This window comes from Triturus cristatus, chromosome 8, assembly GCF_964204655.1.
Source record: "Triturus cristatus chromosome 8, aTriCri1.1, whole genome shotgun sequence".
Lineage (NCBI taxonomy): Eukaryota > Metazoa > Chordata > Amphibia > Caudata > Salamandridae > Triturus > Triturus cristatus.
In genome coordinates, this window is record NC_140591.1 from 183,068,495 (window position 1) to 183,089,210 (window position 20,716).

Genomic DNA, 20,716 nt, shown 5'->3' on the forward strand with positions numbered 1-20,716 from the left:
TTTCCCTTGAGTTATGTAACAGCTCTCCTGTTTACATAAGGGCGTGTTTCCCTTGAGTTATGTAACAGCTCTCCTGTTTACATAAGGGCGCGTTTCCCTTGTATGACAGGAATTCTTGACAGTACATCCTCCCTCTCAGCGGCTCCCCACGGGTCCAGCGCTGGCAGGAAAACGCCGATGGAACAAGGAGACCAAGCGCGGAGCATGAACCCTTTCAGCCGGTTCCCATGAATGCTCCTCCGGGCCATAGCCTTTCCACGCAACCAGGTACCACAGCTTCCCCCTGCGCCATTTGGACGCCCGTATGCCCGACACTTCATACTCCACCTCCGACTCCACGCATACCGGCCTAGGTGTCCCAGACGGCTTGGAGGGTGCTGGTTTGAGCAATGATACATGAAAGACAGGGTGTATCCGCAATGACTGGGGCAAGCACACCTTCACGTTCACGGGACCCATACACTTGGTAATTCGATAGGGGCCCATGTACTTGGGATGGAACACACTGTTCTTTCGAAACCTCATGTTTCTTGTGGATATCCAGACGTAGTCTCCAGTGCGGTACAGTGGCCCGGGCCTTCTCTTCCTATCTGCCGCAGCCTTGTATCTTCTCTTGGCCTCTATTAGGACAGCCCTTGAGCGCATCAACGTGTCTTTTATGTGTGCCACCCTGTCCGCTGTGGCGGGAATCCTGTCCTCTCTGAACGGATGTAGAAATGGCAAGAACCTGGGATGTTGGCCATAGTTGCTATAGAACGGAGATGACTGTGTGGAGCTGTGAGTGGCGTTGTTATAGGCTATCTCTGCAACCCATAGCAAGTCGACCCATTCTTCCCTGCCCTGGTCCACAAAACGTCGCAGATACTGTTTGAGCGTTTGGTTCAGGCGCTCGGTTTGGCCGTCCGTTTGAGGGTGGTAGCTGGTGGACAGGGCGGTCTTAACATGCAGCGCAGTGCACCAAGTCTTCCAGAATTGCGCAGTAAACTGCGACCCCCGGTCCGACACGATCACCCCAGGTAATCCATGCAGTCGTACCACATTCTTTAGGAGTAGTGACGCCAATTCCCCGGCCGTAGGGACTCTCTTGCAGGGGATGAAGTGCCCCATTTTCGTCAAGTAATCCACCACCACCAGTATTGCCGTCATCCCCTGGTCTACCGGTAGGCCCACCACGAAGTCCAGTGATATGCTATCCCATGGTCTATACGGGGTCGGAAGTGGATGTAAGAGCCCTTGGGTTCGGCCATGGTCGGCCTTCATGGTAGCACACGTAGGACACTCCTGTCCCCACCTCCTGACATCCACTCTCATGGTTGGCCACCAGAAATGCTGTCCCATGCTAGCCACCGTTTTTTCAAAGCCCAAATGACCTGCGCATGGAGAGTCATGGCACCAGATGAATGCTTGTTTCCTTAGCCTAGGCGTGGGTATCAATAGGCACCTGCCCTTCAGGGGTATCCCGTCCTTCAGCTGCCATTCTCTGTGACTGAGGAGCCACCTCCGCCATGCGAATGACCTGATCCCTCTCTTTATTCCCCTCAGGAAAGTATCCGGTTGGATAACCCCCAATACCATCCTCGGGGAAATGATGGACCGCTCGGTTGCAGGCAATGGTTCCTTAACTGCAGATTGACGGGACAGGGCGTCCGCCTTCCGGTTTTCCGTCCCCGGCCGATATGTGATGCGGAAGTTGAACCCCGCAAAGAAGATCATCCACCGCAGCTGCCTGGGAGAAAGGTGTCTAGTGGCCGTCATGAACTGTAGGTTCCGATGGTCCGTGTACACCGATACCACATGTCTTGCCCCCATCAACCAATGCCTCCATTCGGTGAAGGCGTCCTTGATTGCGAGAAGCTCCTTCTCCGCAATATGGTAGTTGCGTTCGGCGTCGTTGAGTTTGCGGGACATGTACGCAACGGGATGAAGCACCCCTGTGTCGTGGTTGCGTTGGGACAAGATAGCCCCCAGCGCCACATCCGACGCGTCCGCTTCCACCACGTAGGGGAGATCCGGATCGGGGTGAGCCAACACCGGCGCCTTACCAAAGGCGCTTTTCAGGGCCTCAAAGGCTTTGTTCGCTTCAGGGGACCAGACAAACTCCTTGGACTTCCTCAGTAGCTGTGTGATTGGGGCCACCACTCCTGAAAATCCATCTATAAACCGCCTGTAAAAGTTGGCGAAGCCAATGAAACTTTGGACGTCCTTCACGCTTTGGGGCACCGGCCATTCTTTCACCGCCTTGATCTTTCGTTCTGCCATCTCCTGTCCCTCTGGACTCAGCATCACTCCGAGGAATTCCACGGATGTGACGTGGAAGTCACACTTGCTGAGTTTACAAAACAGCATGTTTTCCCTCAGCTTTTGGAGCACAGCTTTGACGTGGTGTACGTGCTCCTCCACACTGGACGAATAGATGAGGATGTCGTCGATATATACGACCACGTAGATATCCAACTCCTCTCTGAATACCTCATTCAAAAAGTACTGAAAGGCTGCTGGGGCGTTGCACAGACCGAACGGCATGACGAGGTACTCAAAAAGGCCGAACCTGGTCTTAAAGGCGGTCTTCCACTCGTCTCCGTCCCTCATGCGCACCAGATGGTATGCCCCTTTCAAATCCAACTTGGTGTAGATACGAGCTTTCTTGACCTGTTCCAGAAGTACACTGATGAGAGGCAAGGGGTACCGATTTTTTATGGTTATCGCATTCAATGCCCTAAAGTCCACACAGGCTCTCAGCTCCCCATTAGCCTTCGGGATGAAGAAGAGTGGCGAGGCGGCCGGAGACTTGGACGGGCGGATGAATCCTAGCTTGAGGAGTTTATCCAGGTACCCCCGGAGATGCACGTTTTCAGGCTCCGTCAGGGCATACAGCCTGCCGCTGGGAACGCTGGCCCCTGGCACCAGGTCGATCTGGCAGTCAAACTGTCTATGTGGTGGTAGCACTTCCGCCTTCACCTCATCAAATACATCCTCAAAACTGTGATAAGCCTGGGGGAGAGCCACATCTTTTTCTGCCGCTGTAGCCACCGTCTGACTCCCGCTCTCATCTGCGTCAAGGGATTCCGTTCTTATTCCACAATGCAGGATGCAATACGGTGACGTCATTTCGATGCGATGTGTTGGCCAATCCACAAAGGGGTTGTGTTTCTGTAGCCACGGCAATCCCAATATGACGCCATATTGGGGCGCTCGGATGATGTTAAAATCGATTTGTTCCAAATGGTTCCTCCCACATCTCATCGGAAGGACCCCCGTGTGCTGTCCGATGGGCCCCGTCACCAATCGCCTTCCGTCTACCGCATAGACGTCTTCGGGTACTGCTTTGGGAAGAAGCACTAGCGCTAGCCTGCATGCCTCGTTGTGGTCCATAAACATGCCAGTGGCCCCTGAATCCACCATGGCCACAACGGGTATCCACTGGTCATGCACTCCCACGTGCACCGTGATAAACAGGTGTCGTTGTCCCTTAGTGACCGAGTTGGAAAGTGAAGGGATGGATGAGTGACTCCGAGATGCCCCTTCTCTGGTCTTGGAGTCCTCTAGTTTTCCGCCGGTATGTCCACCACGGCTGTTACCGACCGGTTGGCCCGATAACGTGACGTCTTCGGTTTGGCAGGGCATTCACGTACGTAGTGGCCTTTTTTGGCACAATCCTTGTTTACGGCGTGACTCTTTCTCCGTGGCTGTGAGGCTCGCTCGTATTGCGCTGATGTCCATGGGTTCTCCCTTGGATGCGGTGGAAGTTTCAGGACTTCCCACCGTCACATAGGATGGAAGGGATTTTCCTTTTCTCCCATGATCCCCCTTTCTTTCACTTAGCCTATGTTCCAGCCGTAATACCAGGTTGATAAGGCCCTCACATGTCTTGGGTTGAGGGTCAATATGAGCCACGGCGTCCTTGAGCTCATCGCACAGCCCTTGATGGAAGAGCGCCGTCTGTTTAGCAACAGGCCACTTGGTTTCCGCAACCAGCCTTCGGAACGCGTTGAGATACTGCACCAGGTCGTTGGATCCCTGTCTCAACTCAAGCATTTCACGGTCCGCCGTGTACGAGTCAGCCCTTCTGTCGAATACCTTCAGGAATTCCTCGCGAAAAGCACCCCAATCACATAAGAGGGGGTCGTCCCTGCTCACCAGAGGTACGGCCCATTGTGCCGCGTTTCCAGCCAAATAGGATATAAGGAAAGCCACACGAGCCTGACTCGTGGGGAACGCCTTTGGTTTGCACGATAAATGTAGCGCCACTTGTGTGAGGAATACCTGCACTGTGTTAGGATCCCCACTGTACCTCTCTGGTGTTGCCAAGGGGATGGCTACCGGCATTTCCACTACTACCGCAGGGGTCTGGTTCGTGAGGGAGGTGCTGGGCGTGAGCGGGTCCAATTGGATAGCATCCAGTCTGGCTTTTACATCGGCTGTTTCTTGCCTAGAGGCAGCCACTTCACCTTGCATGGCCGCTAAAGCAGCCAGCACATCATCAAGTGTTGCCATGTCTGTTATCGACCGGGAGACAGTTAGTGTTATTAAGGTCGGATATTTTGTAACGCCCTGAACGTCTCAGGATCGTTTAACAGACACGACAATGAGGACGCAACCACTTGTGAAGGGTTAGTTCTTTTAATGAAGGCAAATAAAATACAAAGAACAAACAAAAGTTATAGTCACTGGAATCCTCCAGGCTAAGTACGTTACCAGCCCACAGCACGGATGGTCCTAACCGTCCTCTGCATATACGCCGATCCCGGCGTATGCCAACAGAGGGCAGAAATGAAATGGCCGACAATGCCAATCGGTAGGCTGTGAGGGGCACGAAGAGTGTTGGGGAGAATCGAGGAGTCAGGGAAACACCCAGCCGGGGTCTCTACCTGAAGGGAGCAGCCGCTCAACCTCTTCCTCAGACTGCACCGGGACGCGGAGTCACCTCCTGGTGATGCGTCACCGATACCCCAATCACAAGCAAGAAGACTGAACCGAGAGCAGCCGCTCGATCGATCCTGTGGACTTCCGAGTCTGTAACGCGGCAAACACCTCCTGGTGTGCGTTACAGCTGGCAGTCCCTGTGTCTCTGGTCGGGCTGGGAGTTACGACTCCAACCAGCAAAAGCGCCACTGCGCTTGGACTCAGCCGAGTCAAAAAGCGAAGCTCAATGGTTGACCGGTAGAGCTTCCGGGTCCTTCACAGGTGACGATGGGGCAAGACACGGCCCAGGGAGTAACGACTCGACCTACCTCCGTTGTTGCCTTACTGGAGCACCACTCCGGAACACTGCTCTTCACGAAGCAGGTACGTCGGTATAAACACAATATCCGACAGCCTTGTACCTCCCGGTTCCTCCCTTTATAGGGCGTGTTTTCCTTGAGTTATGTAACAGCTCTCCTGTTTACATAAGGGCGTGTTTCCCTTGAGTTATGTAACAGCTCTCCTGTTTACATAAGGGCGTGTTTCCCTTGAGTTATGTAACAGCTCTCCTGTTTACATAAGGGCGTGTTTCCCTTGAGTTATGTAACAGCTCTCCTGTTTACATAAGGGCGTGTTTCCCTTGAGTTATGTAACAGCTCTCCTGTTTACATAAGGGCGCGTTTCCCTTGTATGACAGGAATTCTTGACATATATATATATATATATATATATATATACATGCAGGACACAAGGGATTTTTTAAACAAGATAGAGGACCTAGAATGTAAGGAGTCATATGTACTGATCACATTGGATGTGGTCAGTTTATATACTAGTATTTCCCATGATGATGGCATAGGGGCAGTCAGACACTTTTTGAATCAAAGACCTATCAACATGTACCAACATACTAACATGCTGATAGAAATGTGTAGGCTATGTCTCAGCAATAACCATTTCCTATTTGGGGGGGACACCTATAGGCAGCTACAAGGGACTGCGATGGGCACCTGCTTCGCCCCCAGCTATGCTAATTTGCATATGGGCTGGTGGGAGGAGCAGGTGCTTAAAGTTGATTACAATATGGAATGGGAAACCCATGTAGTTAGATGGATTCGTTTTATAGACGATCTATTTATAATATGGGATGGTTCTAATGAATCAGCACAGGAATTCATTAGCAAAATCAATGTGAATAATCTCAATTTGAAATTTACTGAGAGCATAAGTAACACGAGTGTCACATATTTAGATTTGGAGGTTTACATTTCACAAGGTAAAATACAGACACGAACTTACCGTAAACCAACTGCAGGGAACACAATACTGCATGCAGAGAGTTTTCATCCCCCAAGTCTAAAAAAGAGCATACCCTATGCAGAAAATCTAAGAATGAAACGGAATTGCAGTGATATAGAATCCCTTGCTGAAGCCCAGGGTGCTCTAACTAAGAGATTCCCGCAACGAGGATATACTCCCAAAATTCTGAATCAGGCAAAATAAAAAGTAAACAGCATACCAAGAGAAACACTTTTAAAACCGGACAAAGTGAAGGAAAATGAAAAGAAAAAAAGAACACAAGATCAAATTAGAATGATTACAGGGTACAGTGCTTACCAGGCCAAAGTGAGAGATAGCCTATGTAAACACTGGTACCTAATCAAGCAAGACCAGGTATTACATGACCTTGTGTCCAGAAGGCCTATGATCACTTTCAACAAAGGAAAATCAATGAGAGAAGATTTATTTAAAATAAATCCTGGTGTTGAAAAGGGAGGAGGGAGTTGGCTACAGACCACCCCAGGCTTCCATAAATGCTATAAGTGCAAGGCCTGTAAACATGGCAAGAATGAAAGACAGGTAACATCTCCTCATTGAATTGTAAAAGTGATTTTGTTGTTTACGTCCTGCAATGTTCATGTCCAAAAATGTATGTTGGCAGTACTAGTCATATGGTCCACATTCGTATACTCCAACACTTGAGAGCTATTAAGAATTATGACAAAAACTATGTGGTAGCTCGCCACATTAATGAAGAGCACCAGGGAAACATGAATGATCTTGTTTATTTTGCAATAGACCAAATCCCTAAAAATCTGAGAGGTGGCGACAGAGAAAGAAAGTTGCGGAAATTGGAATCAAAGTACATACTTTTATTTAACACCAAAATTCCAAATGGTCTAAATATTGAGGAGGACTTCCATGTACATTTAATATGAGTATTAAATCAATTTTCCATTTCATTACCTGAATTTTATTATTTTTATTGAACACCAACTAGTGAACACTTAAAAAGTATGAAGGTCAAAGAACAGCTGCATTTTATTGGTATATTGAGTCTATGGCAACATGATGAGCAACAATGCAATATTAGGTCATTTGATGAAAATACTTTGTCAGTATCATTGGCTAAATGAATAGTGTCATGTACCTCTAATGATATGGAAATGTGAGAACATATTGATTTTTTGCACTAGCAATATGATGCATTTATTTATGATCTTACAATCCAGAGGTGGTACATTGAGACAAAACAATATAGTAAAAACATAACAGATTAGCTTCTGATTAGAGAATTCACAGAGTATTGATGTAAGTGTGGTAATTTTGACAAATTCTGTTAATTTTTAGATTTTGATATAAAGATCTTGCACTTTAACAGCTATTTTGCACAGAAACCAAAAATTTGCACAAAAAATCAGAAGTACTGTAATGCACTTGCACTTTATCAACATTGCACTGAATTGAAATCTGTTTTTATTTATTAACAGAATCATGGACTGGATATGACCTAAACGTTTGGGCACTTGCCCGAGATTTCTTTGCAAATGGACAGTGTGACCGACATGATGAAAAATTGATATGTTGATTCATAATAATAAGTGATTGATATTTAAATTGTTTGTTATCCAGAGAGCATATCAGAAAACAGCAATTATTAGTGGGAATTAAAATTAAGGCGACACAATGTCATTATAATCATGTGAAACTAAGAATAATTCTTCCCAATGAATTAACATCTAGAGTATGTACAGAGTTTTTAACATATATAATATGAGATTTTTTTAAATACTATATATGTAAATCTATTAGTGATTTTAACTAATGGAGTAAGGGAGGAAGTAAAAAAAGTCGGTCTAATGTATAGTGATGATGGTGTTTCACTTACGTAGTCTGTTCACTATATCTATTTGACAAACCTGTCATGTGACCTTTACTATGTGTTTAAAAACGGTGTTCTTTTAGTGACTTCCCAGTGTGAAAAAGGCAAGTGTGTCGAAACGCGTCAAGCAGAGAAAATAAACTGAAGCTGGATGGTAAAACTCACCCAAGTGTCGGAGGCTGATTTCGGAAGTGAAATTGGAGGTGGTTTGAATATATATATATATATATATATATATATATATATATATATATATATATATACATATATATATATATATATATATATATATATATATATTTTATCTACTGGCGGTCGCCAGTAGATAGTTATAGTTAGGACCGAGTTTCCATAGGATAATTTTTGAGAAAGGAAAGGATAGAACAGAGAAAAGTTTTTATTCATCCTTTTCTTAAAAATTTTTTTTTAAAGGAAGCTCAATGAGGGACTGAGGAAAAGGAGTGGAATTAGATTATAGTTGTGGAAATAAAACCCCCCCTTTTTTTAAAAAATAAACCCTTTTTTGTTTACATAAGCACTTGCACTTTGTAGCCAGAAGGAATATAAACGGTTAAGTGATTGAAACGGTGGCTGCCTTAGTACTGTCTAAATTCTGAAATCTTTTGCATAAGCACTTGCATAGTGTAATGATTTCAGAATACTGGCTTATATAAGCACTTGCACTTTGTAACCAAGAGACATGTGAATGTTTAAAACAAAGGTTGCTTTAGTACTTTTTGAATTCAGGAATTGTTTACATATGCACTTGCACTTTGTAACGATTATAGAAAGTCTAGTTTACAGAAGCACTTGCACTTTATAACTAAAAGAAATATATAAATAATGGTTTGTTATAGAAATTTAACATTGGCCAAAAAAGCTTTTAATAATAGTTTTATTTCTCAACTAGCCCTTGGTCTTTTGTAAATAATGCACTTGCACTTTATAATAGAAATAATTAAGTGTTTATCACTTTCAAGGAGAAGTTTGAGATATTCTAAAACTAAAAGGTTTTATTTATGTAACAAATTATTGTTTTTTAGCACTTGCATAAAGCAAAACACAACATTTAAGCCACTCCAAAATGGCGCTGCATTCGATTATATAATGAATGCACATACCATGTGAATCAGTCCCTTGTGGCTGTCTAAATGTTTTTTTAAAACCAATCGCAAACGAAAAAGCAATGTCGTGAGCAAGGTAGCGTGAGGCTATCGAAACGCGTTGACAAAGCGTCTCGTTGGAATAAAGGAGACCCGTTTGAAAAGAATCCTTTGGTGTGCTGCGTGATTTCTTTGGAAAGAAGCAATCGGATATCTAATATATATATATATATATATATATATATATATATATATATATATATATATATATATATATATATATATATATATATATATATATATATATATATATATATATATATATATATATATATATATATATATTTTATTCGCCAAAGATGCCCCAGCATTGAAAAGTGCACTCGACAGCACCCCTTGCCATTCAGCTCTTTTAGCCTCGCTGCAGCCTGCCTTTCATGCATCCTAGAGTGTCCTCATGCCGACGCGTTTCGAGGCCAACGCCTCTTCTTCATGGGCTTGAAGGGAACAGCATTCAAACAATCCACTTCCAAAATGCGCTTTTTATTCAATTCAATAGAAACGCCCTCAGTGGGCTTGGCTTAGTGCAACCTCTATTAGCAAAGCATTATGGGATATGTTGTCCCTGGAAGTGCATCTCATTATCCTTCGTAGGTAGAATGACCCGTTCCCATCAATTAAAAGCATATTGATAACCTGTAGTAGGTGGATGAGTTCGAAGCAGGCATTTGTTTGCAGAAGGGGCGCTGTGCTTCAAGGGAGAACATTTTTCTCACCACGGCCTTCCATTCATCAAGAAATGGTGCTCCTTTCCACGGCGGGCCGCCGTGTAAAATTTTATTCGCCAAAGATGCCCCAGCATTGAAAGGTGCACTCGACAGCACCCCTTGCCATTCAGCTCTTTTAGCCTCGCTGCAGCCTGCCTTTCATGCATCCTAGAGTGTCCTCATGCCGACGCGTTTCGAGGCCAACGCCTCTTCTTCATGGGCTTGAAGGGAACAGCATTCAAACAATCCACTTCCAAAATGCGCTTTTTATTCAATTCAATAGAAACGCCCTCAGTGGGCTTGGCTTAGTGCAACCTCTATTAGCAAAGCATTATGGGATATGTTGTCCCTGGAAGTGCATCTCATTATCCTTCGTAGGTAGAATGACCCGTTCCCATCAATTAAAAGCATATTGATAACCTGTAGTAGGTGGATGAGTTCGAAGCAGGCATTTGTTTGCAGAAGGGGCGCTGTGCTTCAAGGGAGAACATTTTTCTCACCACGGCCTTCCATTCATCAAGAAATGGTGCTCCTTTCCACGGCGGGCCGCCGTGTAAAATTTTATTCGCCAAAGATGCCCCAGCATTGAAAGGTGCACTCGACAGCACCCCTTGCCATTCAGCTCTTTTAGCCTCGCTGCAGCCTGCCTTTCATGCATCCTAGAGTGTCCTCATGCCGACGCGTTTCGAGGCCAACGCCTCTTCTTCATGGGCTTGAAGGGAACAGCATTCAAACAATCCACTTCCAAAATGCGCTTTTTATTCAATTCAATAGAAACGCCCTCAGTGGGCTTGGCTTAGTGCAACCTCTATTAGCAAAGCATTATGGGATATGTTGTCCCTGGAAGTGCATCTCATTATCCTTCGTAGGTAGAATGACCCGTTCCCATCAATTAAAAGCATATTGATAACCTGTAGTAGGTGGATGAGTTCGAAGCAGGCATTTGTTTGCAGAAGGGGCGCTGTGCTTCAAGGGAGAACATTTTTCTCACCACGGCCTTCCATTCATCAAGAAATGGTGCTCCTTTCCACGGCGGGCCGCCGTGTAAAATTTTATTCGCCAAAGATGCCCCAGCATTGAAAGGTGCACTCGACAGCACCCCTTGCCATTCAGCTCTTTTAGCCTCGCTGCAGCCTGCCTTTCATGCATCCTAGAGTGTCCTCATGCCGACGCGTTTCGAGGCCAACGCCTCTTCTTCATGGGCTTGAAGGGAACAGCATTCAAACAATCCACTTCCAAAATGCGCTTTTTATTCAATTCAATAGAAACGCCCTCAGTGGGCTTGGCTTAGTGCAACCTCTATTAGCAAAGCATTATGGGATATGTTGTCCCTGGAAGTGCATCTCATTATCCTTCGCCGTGGAAAGGAGCACCATTTCTTGATGAATGGAAGGCCGTGGTGAGAAAAATGTTCTCCCTTGAAGCACAGCGCCCCTTCTGCAAACAAATGCCTGCTTCGAACTCATCCACCTACTACAGGTTATCAATATGCTTTTAATTGATGGGAACGGGTCATTCTACCTACGAAGGATAATGAGATGCACTTCCAGGGACAACATATCCCATAATGCTTTGCTAATAGAGGTTGCACTAAGCCAAGCCCACTGAGGGCGTTTCTATTGAATTGAATAAAAAGCGCATTTTGGAAGTGGATTGTTTGAATGCTGTTCCCTTCAAGCCCATGAAGAAGAGGCGTTGGCCTCGAAACGCGTCGGCATGAGGACACTCTAGGATGCATGAAAGGCAGGCTGCAGCGAGGCTAAAAGAGCTGAATGGCAAGGGGTGCTGTCGAGTGCACCTTTCAATGCTGGGGCATCTTTGGCGAATAAAATATATATATATATATATATATATAAAATCTACTGGCGGTCGCCAGTAGATAGTTATAGTTAGGACCGAGTTTCCATAGGAAATCTCAAAATTCTATTTTGAATAACTTTGGCGCCGATTGACGAACCTTCGCGAAATTTTCAAAACTAATGGGGCGCTCCGCTCCGCTCCTACCCTGAAAGTCTCGGGGTGATTCGTCAAGCGGAGGCCGAGAAAAAAGGGGGGTCCCAAAACGCATTTTCCCCATGCATTTTTCCATAGGGACTTTAGTCGCAGCTACAGCCCGGACGGCTGAACAGAATTACGTGAAATTTGGCAGAGAGGTAGCCATAAGGTCCGTTTGGTGCCTTTTGCAGGTTTGGTGTAAATCTGTTCAGTATTTTCTGAGAAAATAGCATTTAAATCAATATATATATCTATACGCGCGCAGCGTGCGCGCAGGGTGTGCGCACTCGGCCGTCCGCGAGCGCACTTCTGATTGGTTGTTACATCTTAGTAAACATTCGAATTGGTCGAAACCAGGAAGTGTCGGCCGCCATTTTGTCTCTCGCAGTGAGAGGGGGGTGAAACACAAAGGAGAAAAACATGTAAAGGGGGCACGCTGGACAGTTCATGACCCCCTAGCAGGGGTCAAGGGGTCCCAGGAGGTCCCCCAAGGGCAATTAAAACAATTAAATATTTTTCGGTAAATCGCCGAGTGCGCGAAGCGTGCGCGCACTATAGAAATGAAAATAATTCCGCGAGGTTCGCGCAGTGTGCGCGCACGGCATCAATGCTTTAAAATAAAATCGCAATGTCAATCCCCCCGTGTGCGCACGCGGCGCGCTGCGCAGTGTGCAAGCATGACTTATATTCTAGTAACAGTTTATGCCAAAACCCTTAGCAACAAAGCGTATCATGTGTCCTCCTTGTGCGGACGGTGCGCAAAGCGCACCGTGCGTACATGGCCCATTAAGCGTAACGTGGGCGCGCGGTGCGCGTAGCGCACTGCGTGCCCACCGTGCGTGCACGGTGCGCAAAGTGCACCGTGCGTGCACGGCACTAACTGCGTAAAGTGGGCGCGAGGTGCGCAAAGCGCACCGCGTGCTCACCGTGCGCGCACGGAATGAACTGCGTGAAGTGGGCGCGCGGTGCGCAAAGTGCACCGCGTGCCCACCGTGCGCGCACCGTGCGCGCACGGCACGAATGGCGTAAAGTAACTTAGCATTTAAAAAAACGTACAAATTCACTGAAAAAACCATAGGTTTCACACACGTTATAGTTAGGAATTAGCATTTAAAAAACCTTGCAAATTCACTTAAAAAACCATAGGTTTCACACATGTTATAGTTAGCTGGGCATTTTCCTCATGAAAAACCAATGAAATTCCCCCGTTAAAGTTAGTGCAGGCAGTGTGCGAGCATGACTTATATTCTAGTAACAGTTTATGCCAAAACCCTTAACAACAAAGCGTATCATGTGTCCTCCTTGTGCGGACGGTACTACCACTCCCAGAATGTTTCATTATCGGCAGGGCGGAATAGTTGGTATAAATATGTAAAAACAAAAGATGGACTCTTGTAAATACCGTGATCAGGAACCGTTGGTGTTCGAAACGCGTTGGTAAAGAGGAGGTCATTAAAATTTACCTTTTTCATACCCAGGAAGAGTGCGGCTCCGTTTTTGCTCTGTGAGATATATATATATATATATATATATATATATATATTTGTGGAAAACTTTGCTTGCTAAAGACACGTGTGGTAACGGTATTGCCTGGTTACGGCTGTGTTGTAGAGGCTGCTTCCCCAATCCACACGACAAAATCTGTTTTATAACCACTGACTGCCTCAAAATGGAGAGAATGTGCTAGAATGGGCTTTTTTTCCAAACTTTTACTCAACTGTAAAGTCTTCCAGAAAAACTGAATGCTGTATGGAAGGTTGGTAAATGACAGTGCTACTTTTGTCAGCTGGCCCTGTGACAACCTGGAGAGGTGCAATACATAATATATTAATCCATGTTCCTAGTGATTTTGAATCTACAACAGTGTTAAAGCTGAAGCTGCAACAGTGTTAAGTGCTAAATTTAAATGTACTGCTTAAACATCCAAATCAGCAGCTAGTGACCATTATCAATTATATTGCTTACTTTAACTAAAATACCGTACAGCGTTGGGAACATTTCAATTGCCACACACAGCCTCGTGAAACCTTTTCAAGGTTATACATACTTAAAATATATTTAGGCCTGTGCAATAGTCTTAAAAAGGAAAACTCAAAGGAAAAAAGAGATCATGTGAACAAGCTGGCTGCAGGTGGGGATGACAGCAAGTCGACTCGGTGAGCTAGTGAAAAAACACTCTCGTTAAAACGCTTTTGCTCTAGAAGTTGGTTGTCATCCTGTGTATGCCCAATATGAGAACAACATAGAAAAGTAATGGTTACCTGCTTTCCAGAAATTCATTCAACAATGTCTTATACTGTTGCTCTTTGTCTTCAATGCTTTTTAGGCACCTAGAAGTATTATAAAAATAATATGTTGGGTGTTTAATAAGCATTTTTTTACTATGGTCGAAACAGATTATTAAAAAAGACAAAGCACAATACAAAGCAACCTGAAACAGTTTATTTAAAAAAATGAAAAATTAATTAGTGTGTAAAACAAAACAAATAACTCACGTTTGATGACCTGATATGTACATAAATATGTATGAAGCAAACATTATATACATGTGCTTCTAGGGCACTATCAGGTTAATCGGATATATTCAGGTCTTCTCAATGAAAAAAGCACTTAAAAAGGAAAAGGTAAGCTCTCTCTAATCAACAAAAGCGGAAGGGGGTGGAGGAGTTAGTATAGGGAGAAAGGGGGAATTAGCGCATGTTGCTCAATGCTGCTGACATTTGGATTGGGAGACATGGCTTTCCTTCTGTCACATACTTCTTATTGAGAAATTAACTTCCCTCTTGAAGTGCTGAATAGTTTATACATACCTAAATTCTAAGTTGATTTCTGGAGTATAATAATAAATAACAATGTTCTATAATAAAATATTTGTATTGGCTTTGATCGTCCCCCAAAATTAATCATTGGAATAAAAATGTCCTTATCTTGGGTAACAATCTTTCTGGTGGATGCTCATCTACCTGACTATTCCTCGCCTCTGAAAATCCCAGGAGCCAAGCTGGATCTAGAAAACATCTGAAATATCTTTCCCATCCCGGAAGGCAGACCTGGCTCCAGCTCGACGCTAGAAATGAAGTCATGGTGACATCACTGAAGCCCTGACATCAGCTCTCATCTGTTTTTACCTCATCTTTCAAGGTAGAGACAAGAGAGTGAAAGAATCATCAATGTATTGGTTCAGCGCAACAACCTGAGTTGCTATATTATCCAGCCTATGACCTTCCTCAAGAATGGGGAGGAGGGTGGGATCAATGAGGCATCTACAGGAAGAAGGAATATCAACCAGAAAGATAGTTAGCAAATGGAAGGAACTTTTTCTTCTGACTGATACTTCTAACTGCAAATTCTTGACCTCCGAATAGATTGCCAACCCAGGTGGTGTGTCTAAAGGAATGGTCAAATGAGAAAATCCTGAAGGATTGAGCGTACAAACTTGCAACCTCTGCTCACCTAGCAATAGTGCTAGCCAAAGTCTTTATTATTTATATTAACGTTTTCCAGTACAAAAGCCAAAAAAAGGAAATTTAACAGCAGAGGTCAAAATCAGCATTATAGGCTCGTAATAGGAAGGTAGTTCTCATCAGATATAGCTTGCTTAAGCGACACGACATGGCATATCATAGTGATTAGGATAAAAAAAGGTACCGCAGACCTTACACAATGCATATAATTTCCTATGTGTCTAGGCTTTAAGTGGAAAAATAGGGGTGGGGGACTGCCGAGGTCTTATTGGTGAGTCACACAGTGTCCGGTCTGGCAACTTATTTTTTAAGAGGACTATGTGGAATAGGGTCTAAATGTCTTTGGGTTTACTGGCATGTGGAAAGCCTGTTGTAGTAGGTCTCTAACTGTTCGTAGGGATATTGCAGCAAGCCTCCCAACATTTTGGCGGACACAGTTATCATTCTACCTCCAACATGGCTAAGATAAAAGCAACAGTATCCTACAAGTATTAATTAACTTTAGGGCCTGTTCAGGCCAAATGAAGGAAGTCGGCTATGGGGGCTTGGCATGTCCTGAATTTAGAGTTCTCTAAAAGATAGCAGTTCAGCTGAGCCAAAGGGGCGCATGGCAAAGTTATGGAGGGAAGCACATGTCACCTCTGGGCTTACTTCAACTATTGCATGCCTTGGCCAAGTATGCATTGGAAGACTTTGCCCTGGTGGATTATGTTTGTATTCTTACAGGCAGCTTTTTTCTCTAGATCAAAGCATCTAAATGCATATCAGAATACAATATGATGGGGTCCTTTTCTGAGTAGCCTTAAACTTTTTACTGCATATACTGTGTATATAGTCTGCAAAAATCTGGTCATCAGATCCATAGGACAAGTTATTTACCTTCAGTAACGCCTTATCTGGTAGAGACATGATCTAGCCGCAGATTCCTTCCCTTTGAACTTCCAGGTGTCATGCTGTATTCAGAAGATTTTTCTTAGCAGTGCCCCCTGCGTGCCGGTAGGTGCCATCGTTCAACTCCGCATGACATCGTCGGCTTCATGTTCAGCGTCGTCGTGACGTCCGCGTCGTCAATATAATCGCCACTCTTGCGCGCCTACGTCAGTACTTTTCATGACTTTCCACACCAGAAGCGCAAAGCCATGAAGTGACTGACCATGGTGTGTTAAAAAATGAACCGCTAGGGCCCTGAAGGGGAACATTCCTGACACTAAAAATAATTTTGCAATGTGGGGAGGATGGGCGAGTCGGTAAGGAATCTGCGGCTAGAACATGACTAACAGATAAGGCGTTACTGAAGGTAAATAACTTGTCCATCTGATAGACACATCTAGCCGCAGATTCCTTACCTTTGAACAGATACCCAAGCAATACCATCCACGGACGAGGGTCTGAGGAAAGGTTTAGACCAGGAAATCCTGCAAAACAGAACGACCAAACAGGCCCTTTCTGCAAACCAGGGAATCCAGGCAATAGTGTCTGGCGAACGTGTGCAGCGAAGCCCATATGGCTGCTTGGCAGATCTCAGAAACAGGGACACCATGCTGGAGAGCTGTGGTAGACTCCTTTGCCCTAGTGGAATGGGCCCTAGGCCCTTCAGGGGCATCTTTCTTCGCTAAAGCGTAGCAGATTTTTATGCAGAGGATAACCCAGCGGGATGTAGTCCTCTTTTGGACAGCACACCTTTTCTTTGCACCCACATACCTTATAAAGAGCTGATCATCCACCCGGCACTCTTTAGTTTGATCGAGATAGAACGATAACGCTCTTTTTGGGTCCAGACGATGGAAACGCTCCTCTTCTTTCGAAGGGTGCGATGGTGCATAGAAGGTGGGAAGAGTAACCGACTGTCCCGTGTGAAAGGGCATCACCACCTTAGGGAGAAAAGATGCCCTTGTACGGAACACCACTTTATCCGGAAAGACTGTCAGGTAATGAGGCTGTGATGACAGTGCCTGTAGTTCGCTCACCCTCCTGGCAGATGTAATTGCCACTAAGATGGCTGTTTTGATGGTGAGAAGCCGTAGAGGACAGTAGTGCAGAAGCTCAAACGGTGCACACATCAAAAAGGTGAGAACCAAATTAAGGTCCCACTGTGGCATAATGAAAGGTGAAGGGGGGGAAGAAGTGTGTTAACCCCTTCAAACATCTCTGCACCAGAGGAGATTTGAAAAGAGAAGGCTGATCGGGCAGCCAAAGAAAAGAGGAAAGGGCCGAAAGGGAGCCCTTCAAAGTGCCCGGAGCAGAGCCCTGCCGGGGCAAGGAAAGTATAAACAAAAGGACATCAGATAAGGATGCAGATAGAGGGTCAATAGACCGGTCTGTACAATATTTAGAAAATTTGTTCCATCGACAGGCGTATACCGATTTCGTGGCGGGTCGTCTGGCTGCCAAAATAACCTCACAGACTTAAGAAGGGAGGTCAAAAGCTGTCAACTGTCGCTGCTCAATCTCCATGCAAGTAGGTGGAGAGTGGGCAGGTTCGGGTGGAGGACCCTCCCCTGCTGCTGCGACAGAAGATCCTCCCAAAGGTGCAACCTGACTGGAGGATCGATGCTCATGTCTAGAAGCACAGGATACCAAACACTCTGTGCCCAGTCCAGAGCCACAAAAATAACTTGTGCCTGGTCACTCCTGATCTATTTGAGCACTCTGGGCAGGAGTGGTATGGGCAGAAAGGCGTACAGAAAGCCTGATCCCCACTTGCGACAAAAAGCATAGCCAAGCACGAGCTGCCTTGGAAACTCTAACGCGCAAAACTGCTGACAATGCGCATTCCCTTCGGAGGCAATCAAATCTAACCGAGGCTCTCCCCACCACTGAAAGATACCTTGTGCCACCTCCGGATGGAGATGCCAATTGTGATCCATAAGGGACCCTAGTCTGAGCTCGTCCCTGGAATTCAGAGAACCGGCTAGGTGTTGAACCACCAGGGAAATGCCTTGTTGTTCCAGTCAAGTCCAGAGACTCAGAGCCTCTTGACAGAGAGTCCACAACCCCACTCAGCCCTGTTTGTTGCAGTACCACATGGTGGTAGTGTTGTCCGTGAACACCTGCACGAGCCTTCCCTTTATCAACGGTAAAAAGGCTTTCAGTGCCAGTCGGATCGCCTGCAGCTCCAACAGGTTGATATGGAGCCTGGCTCCGCCAGAGACCAGAGTCCTCTGATCTCCACCTCCCCCAGATGGCCACCCCTTGAGGTAATTCAGTTTTCGTATTTAGCCACCATTTTGTGTCTTTCCGCCATTTTGTGTTGCCCTCACTCAGGCAGCACGGTGAACGAGGTGTTGTTTTCCCTCATCCTACTGCAACGTGTCAAAAAACCTCCTGCCTCTGTTTATAGCTGGAGTCAGGGTCTGGCCGACTCCACTAATCCTCGTCTGGTTTGACTGATCCCTGTCTCGACTATCGGTTGGTTCGCACCATTCTTTCCTGACTTTATCTTATCCTCTGGCCTTCGCTATTCTTTACTCGTATTCTCTAATTTCACAACTGTCCTGCGGGACATACAAGTGTGTCTTGTCACCTGCAAGTCGACTTATAAACACTACCACTGATTAACTCGTAGGGAAGGGTGACAAACACAGTGGGAAGGGAGGCTTATTTGAGTTACTAAATATCTTGTTTTCACATTCTTCTCATTGGTTAACCCTGTATGCATTGGGAGTGTTCTTTGCAAATACTTGTGTTATAAAAGATTGTGCGCCATGGAGTAAAGTGGCAGTCTCCTAAGAACATACCGAGTGTACTTCTGGGACAAATGTACTTCGCTGCAGCTAATAAATCTGATCTTCTACGCCTAACGGAGTGTCCCGTGTCTCTGTTCGACAAAGCAGGTGAACTCAGGAGATTAAGGCGTACCCTGCGCCGCAAGACCCGTAAGGTCTAGGTTCTTCAATTTGGCGCCCGAACGTGGGCCGGCTTCAGAGGTAGCAGTTCTGCCCGAGGATCGTGAGGAGCCCCGCAAGAAAATTCTGAAGGAATCGCGAACCACGTCAAGCGACCCCTGTATGTCGAAGTGGTCCGAAGGTCTTTTTCAGCGCGGTTTCTCCTTTCTGACGGCTGTTGACGACTGCTGCCCTGACTGCCGCCCTGCTTTGGTCCCTTTGGTGATGTTTGGTATCGCGAGACATTAGACGGGCCTCTGTTGGCGTAAGAAGACACTTAGTTAAGTATTGGTGGGTAGCTCCCACTATTTTGTTTTGATTTGGGACTTTGATTCGGCTATTGCAAAAGCCGAAACCGAGTGGTGAGTACGTTTGTGCTGTATTATTTGATTTAACCCCTTGATGTTTGTGAACAGTCCAGTGAAATAACGATGCCTGGTCTGAGTAAGTTTAGGAAGTTTTGTTGCCTTGGTTGTAATAGGGATTCCCGGCTGGAGGACTCTTGTCCGATTCCTCCGGTTGGAACTCCCACCTATGAGCTTTATTCAAAACATGGTGTCGGCCCCATTGCCTTTAATAAGGCATGGATCCGATACACGAAGAACGATGGCGTTCTACAGTGGCCACTAAATGGTAGTTTTGAGCCTGACATATTAGACAATTTGGAAGCGATATGGTTAAAAAAACAAGCTCGGCCGGCAATGTTTGACTCTTTCCGCCTCTGGCGTAAGGAAGCTAAACAGAAAGAAATTAAGCAGGCAAAACGAGATAAGAAAGCACAAAATATGACGATTATACAGGCTGCCCAGCAGTTTAAAGATAATGAGATTGAGAATGCAATGGAAATTTCAGAGAGACAGCATCGTATGGCAATAGATAGATGCTATCCGGTGTTGCCGAATTCCCCTTCTGATAAAAGTAAGGATCTGGAGGAAGACCCTTTGATGCCTCCGCCCTATGTACAAGGTGCTAAAGCACCCCCGTTGTTACAACCTGTTCAGTTGCCTGTAGTCCCCCCACCTGTTCCGGTTCTTCCACATTTGCCCCTTCCGGTATTGCCACTCCCACCTCTCGTGCCACCGATTACTTTGTCTCCATCTCCTGAACATCAATCTTCTTTGCCTTCGGCTCCCCTTATAACTGCCAGTTCCTCTCCTGTATCGCCTAATACCTTGTCCCCGGTCCTTATGTCTAATTCTCCTACTGTGCGCAAACGAATAACAGATACTGTCACTGTTTTTTTGTCCCCTTTCTTTGGGACTCAGAACATGTCTCCGGCTTTTTCTCGAAGACAGTCTCGTAGTCAACTTCCAGGTTCCGACAAACGGGTGGTATTGGACTCTCTCGCTCGCAAATGGATCGAGAAGGGTCCCCAGTATAGTGTGAAAGAGATCATGATCACCTTTCATCAGTGGGATGCGCCCACGCAGAGATATGT

General features: G+C 45.6%; 1 protein-coding gene across 3 annotated transcripts in view; it reads right to left on the minus strand.

Moving 5' to 3' along the window:
- The window catches only part of LOC146801785 (E3 ubiquitin-protein ligase TTC3-like), a 1,762,960-nt gene that overhangs the window by 475,099 nt on the left and 1,267,145 nt on the right, over positions 1–20,716 (minus strand). For all 3 annotated transcript variants that reach the window (XM_085621278.1, XM_085621277.1, XM_085621276.1), the window contains exon 37: positions 14,192–14,260. In XM_085621278.1, the coding sequence (XP_085477404.1) occupies positions 14,192–14,260 (69 nt within the window). The remainder of the gene's footprint in view (positions 1–14,191; positions 14,261–20,716) is intronic.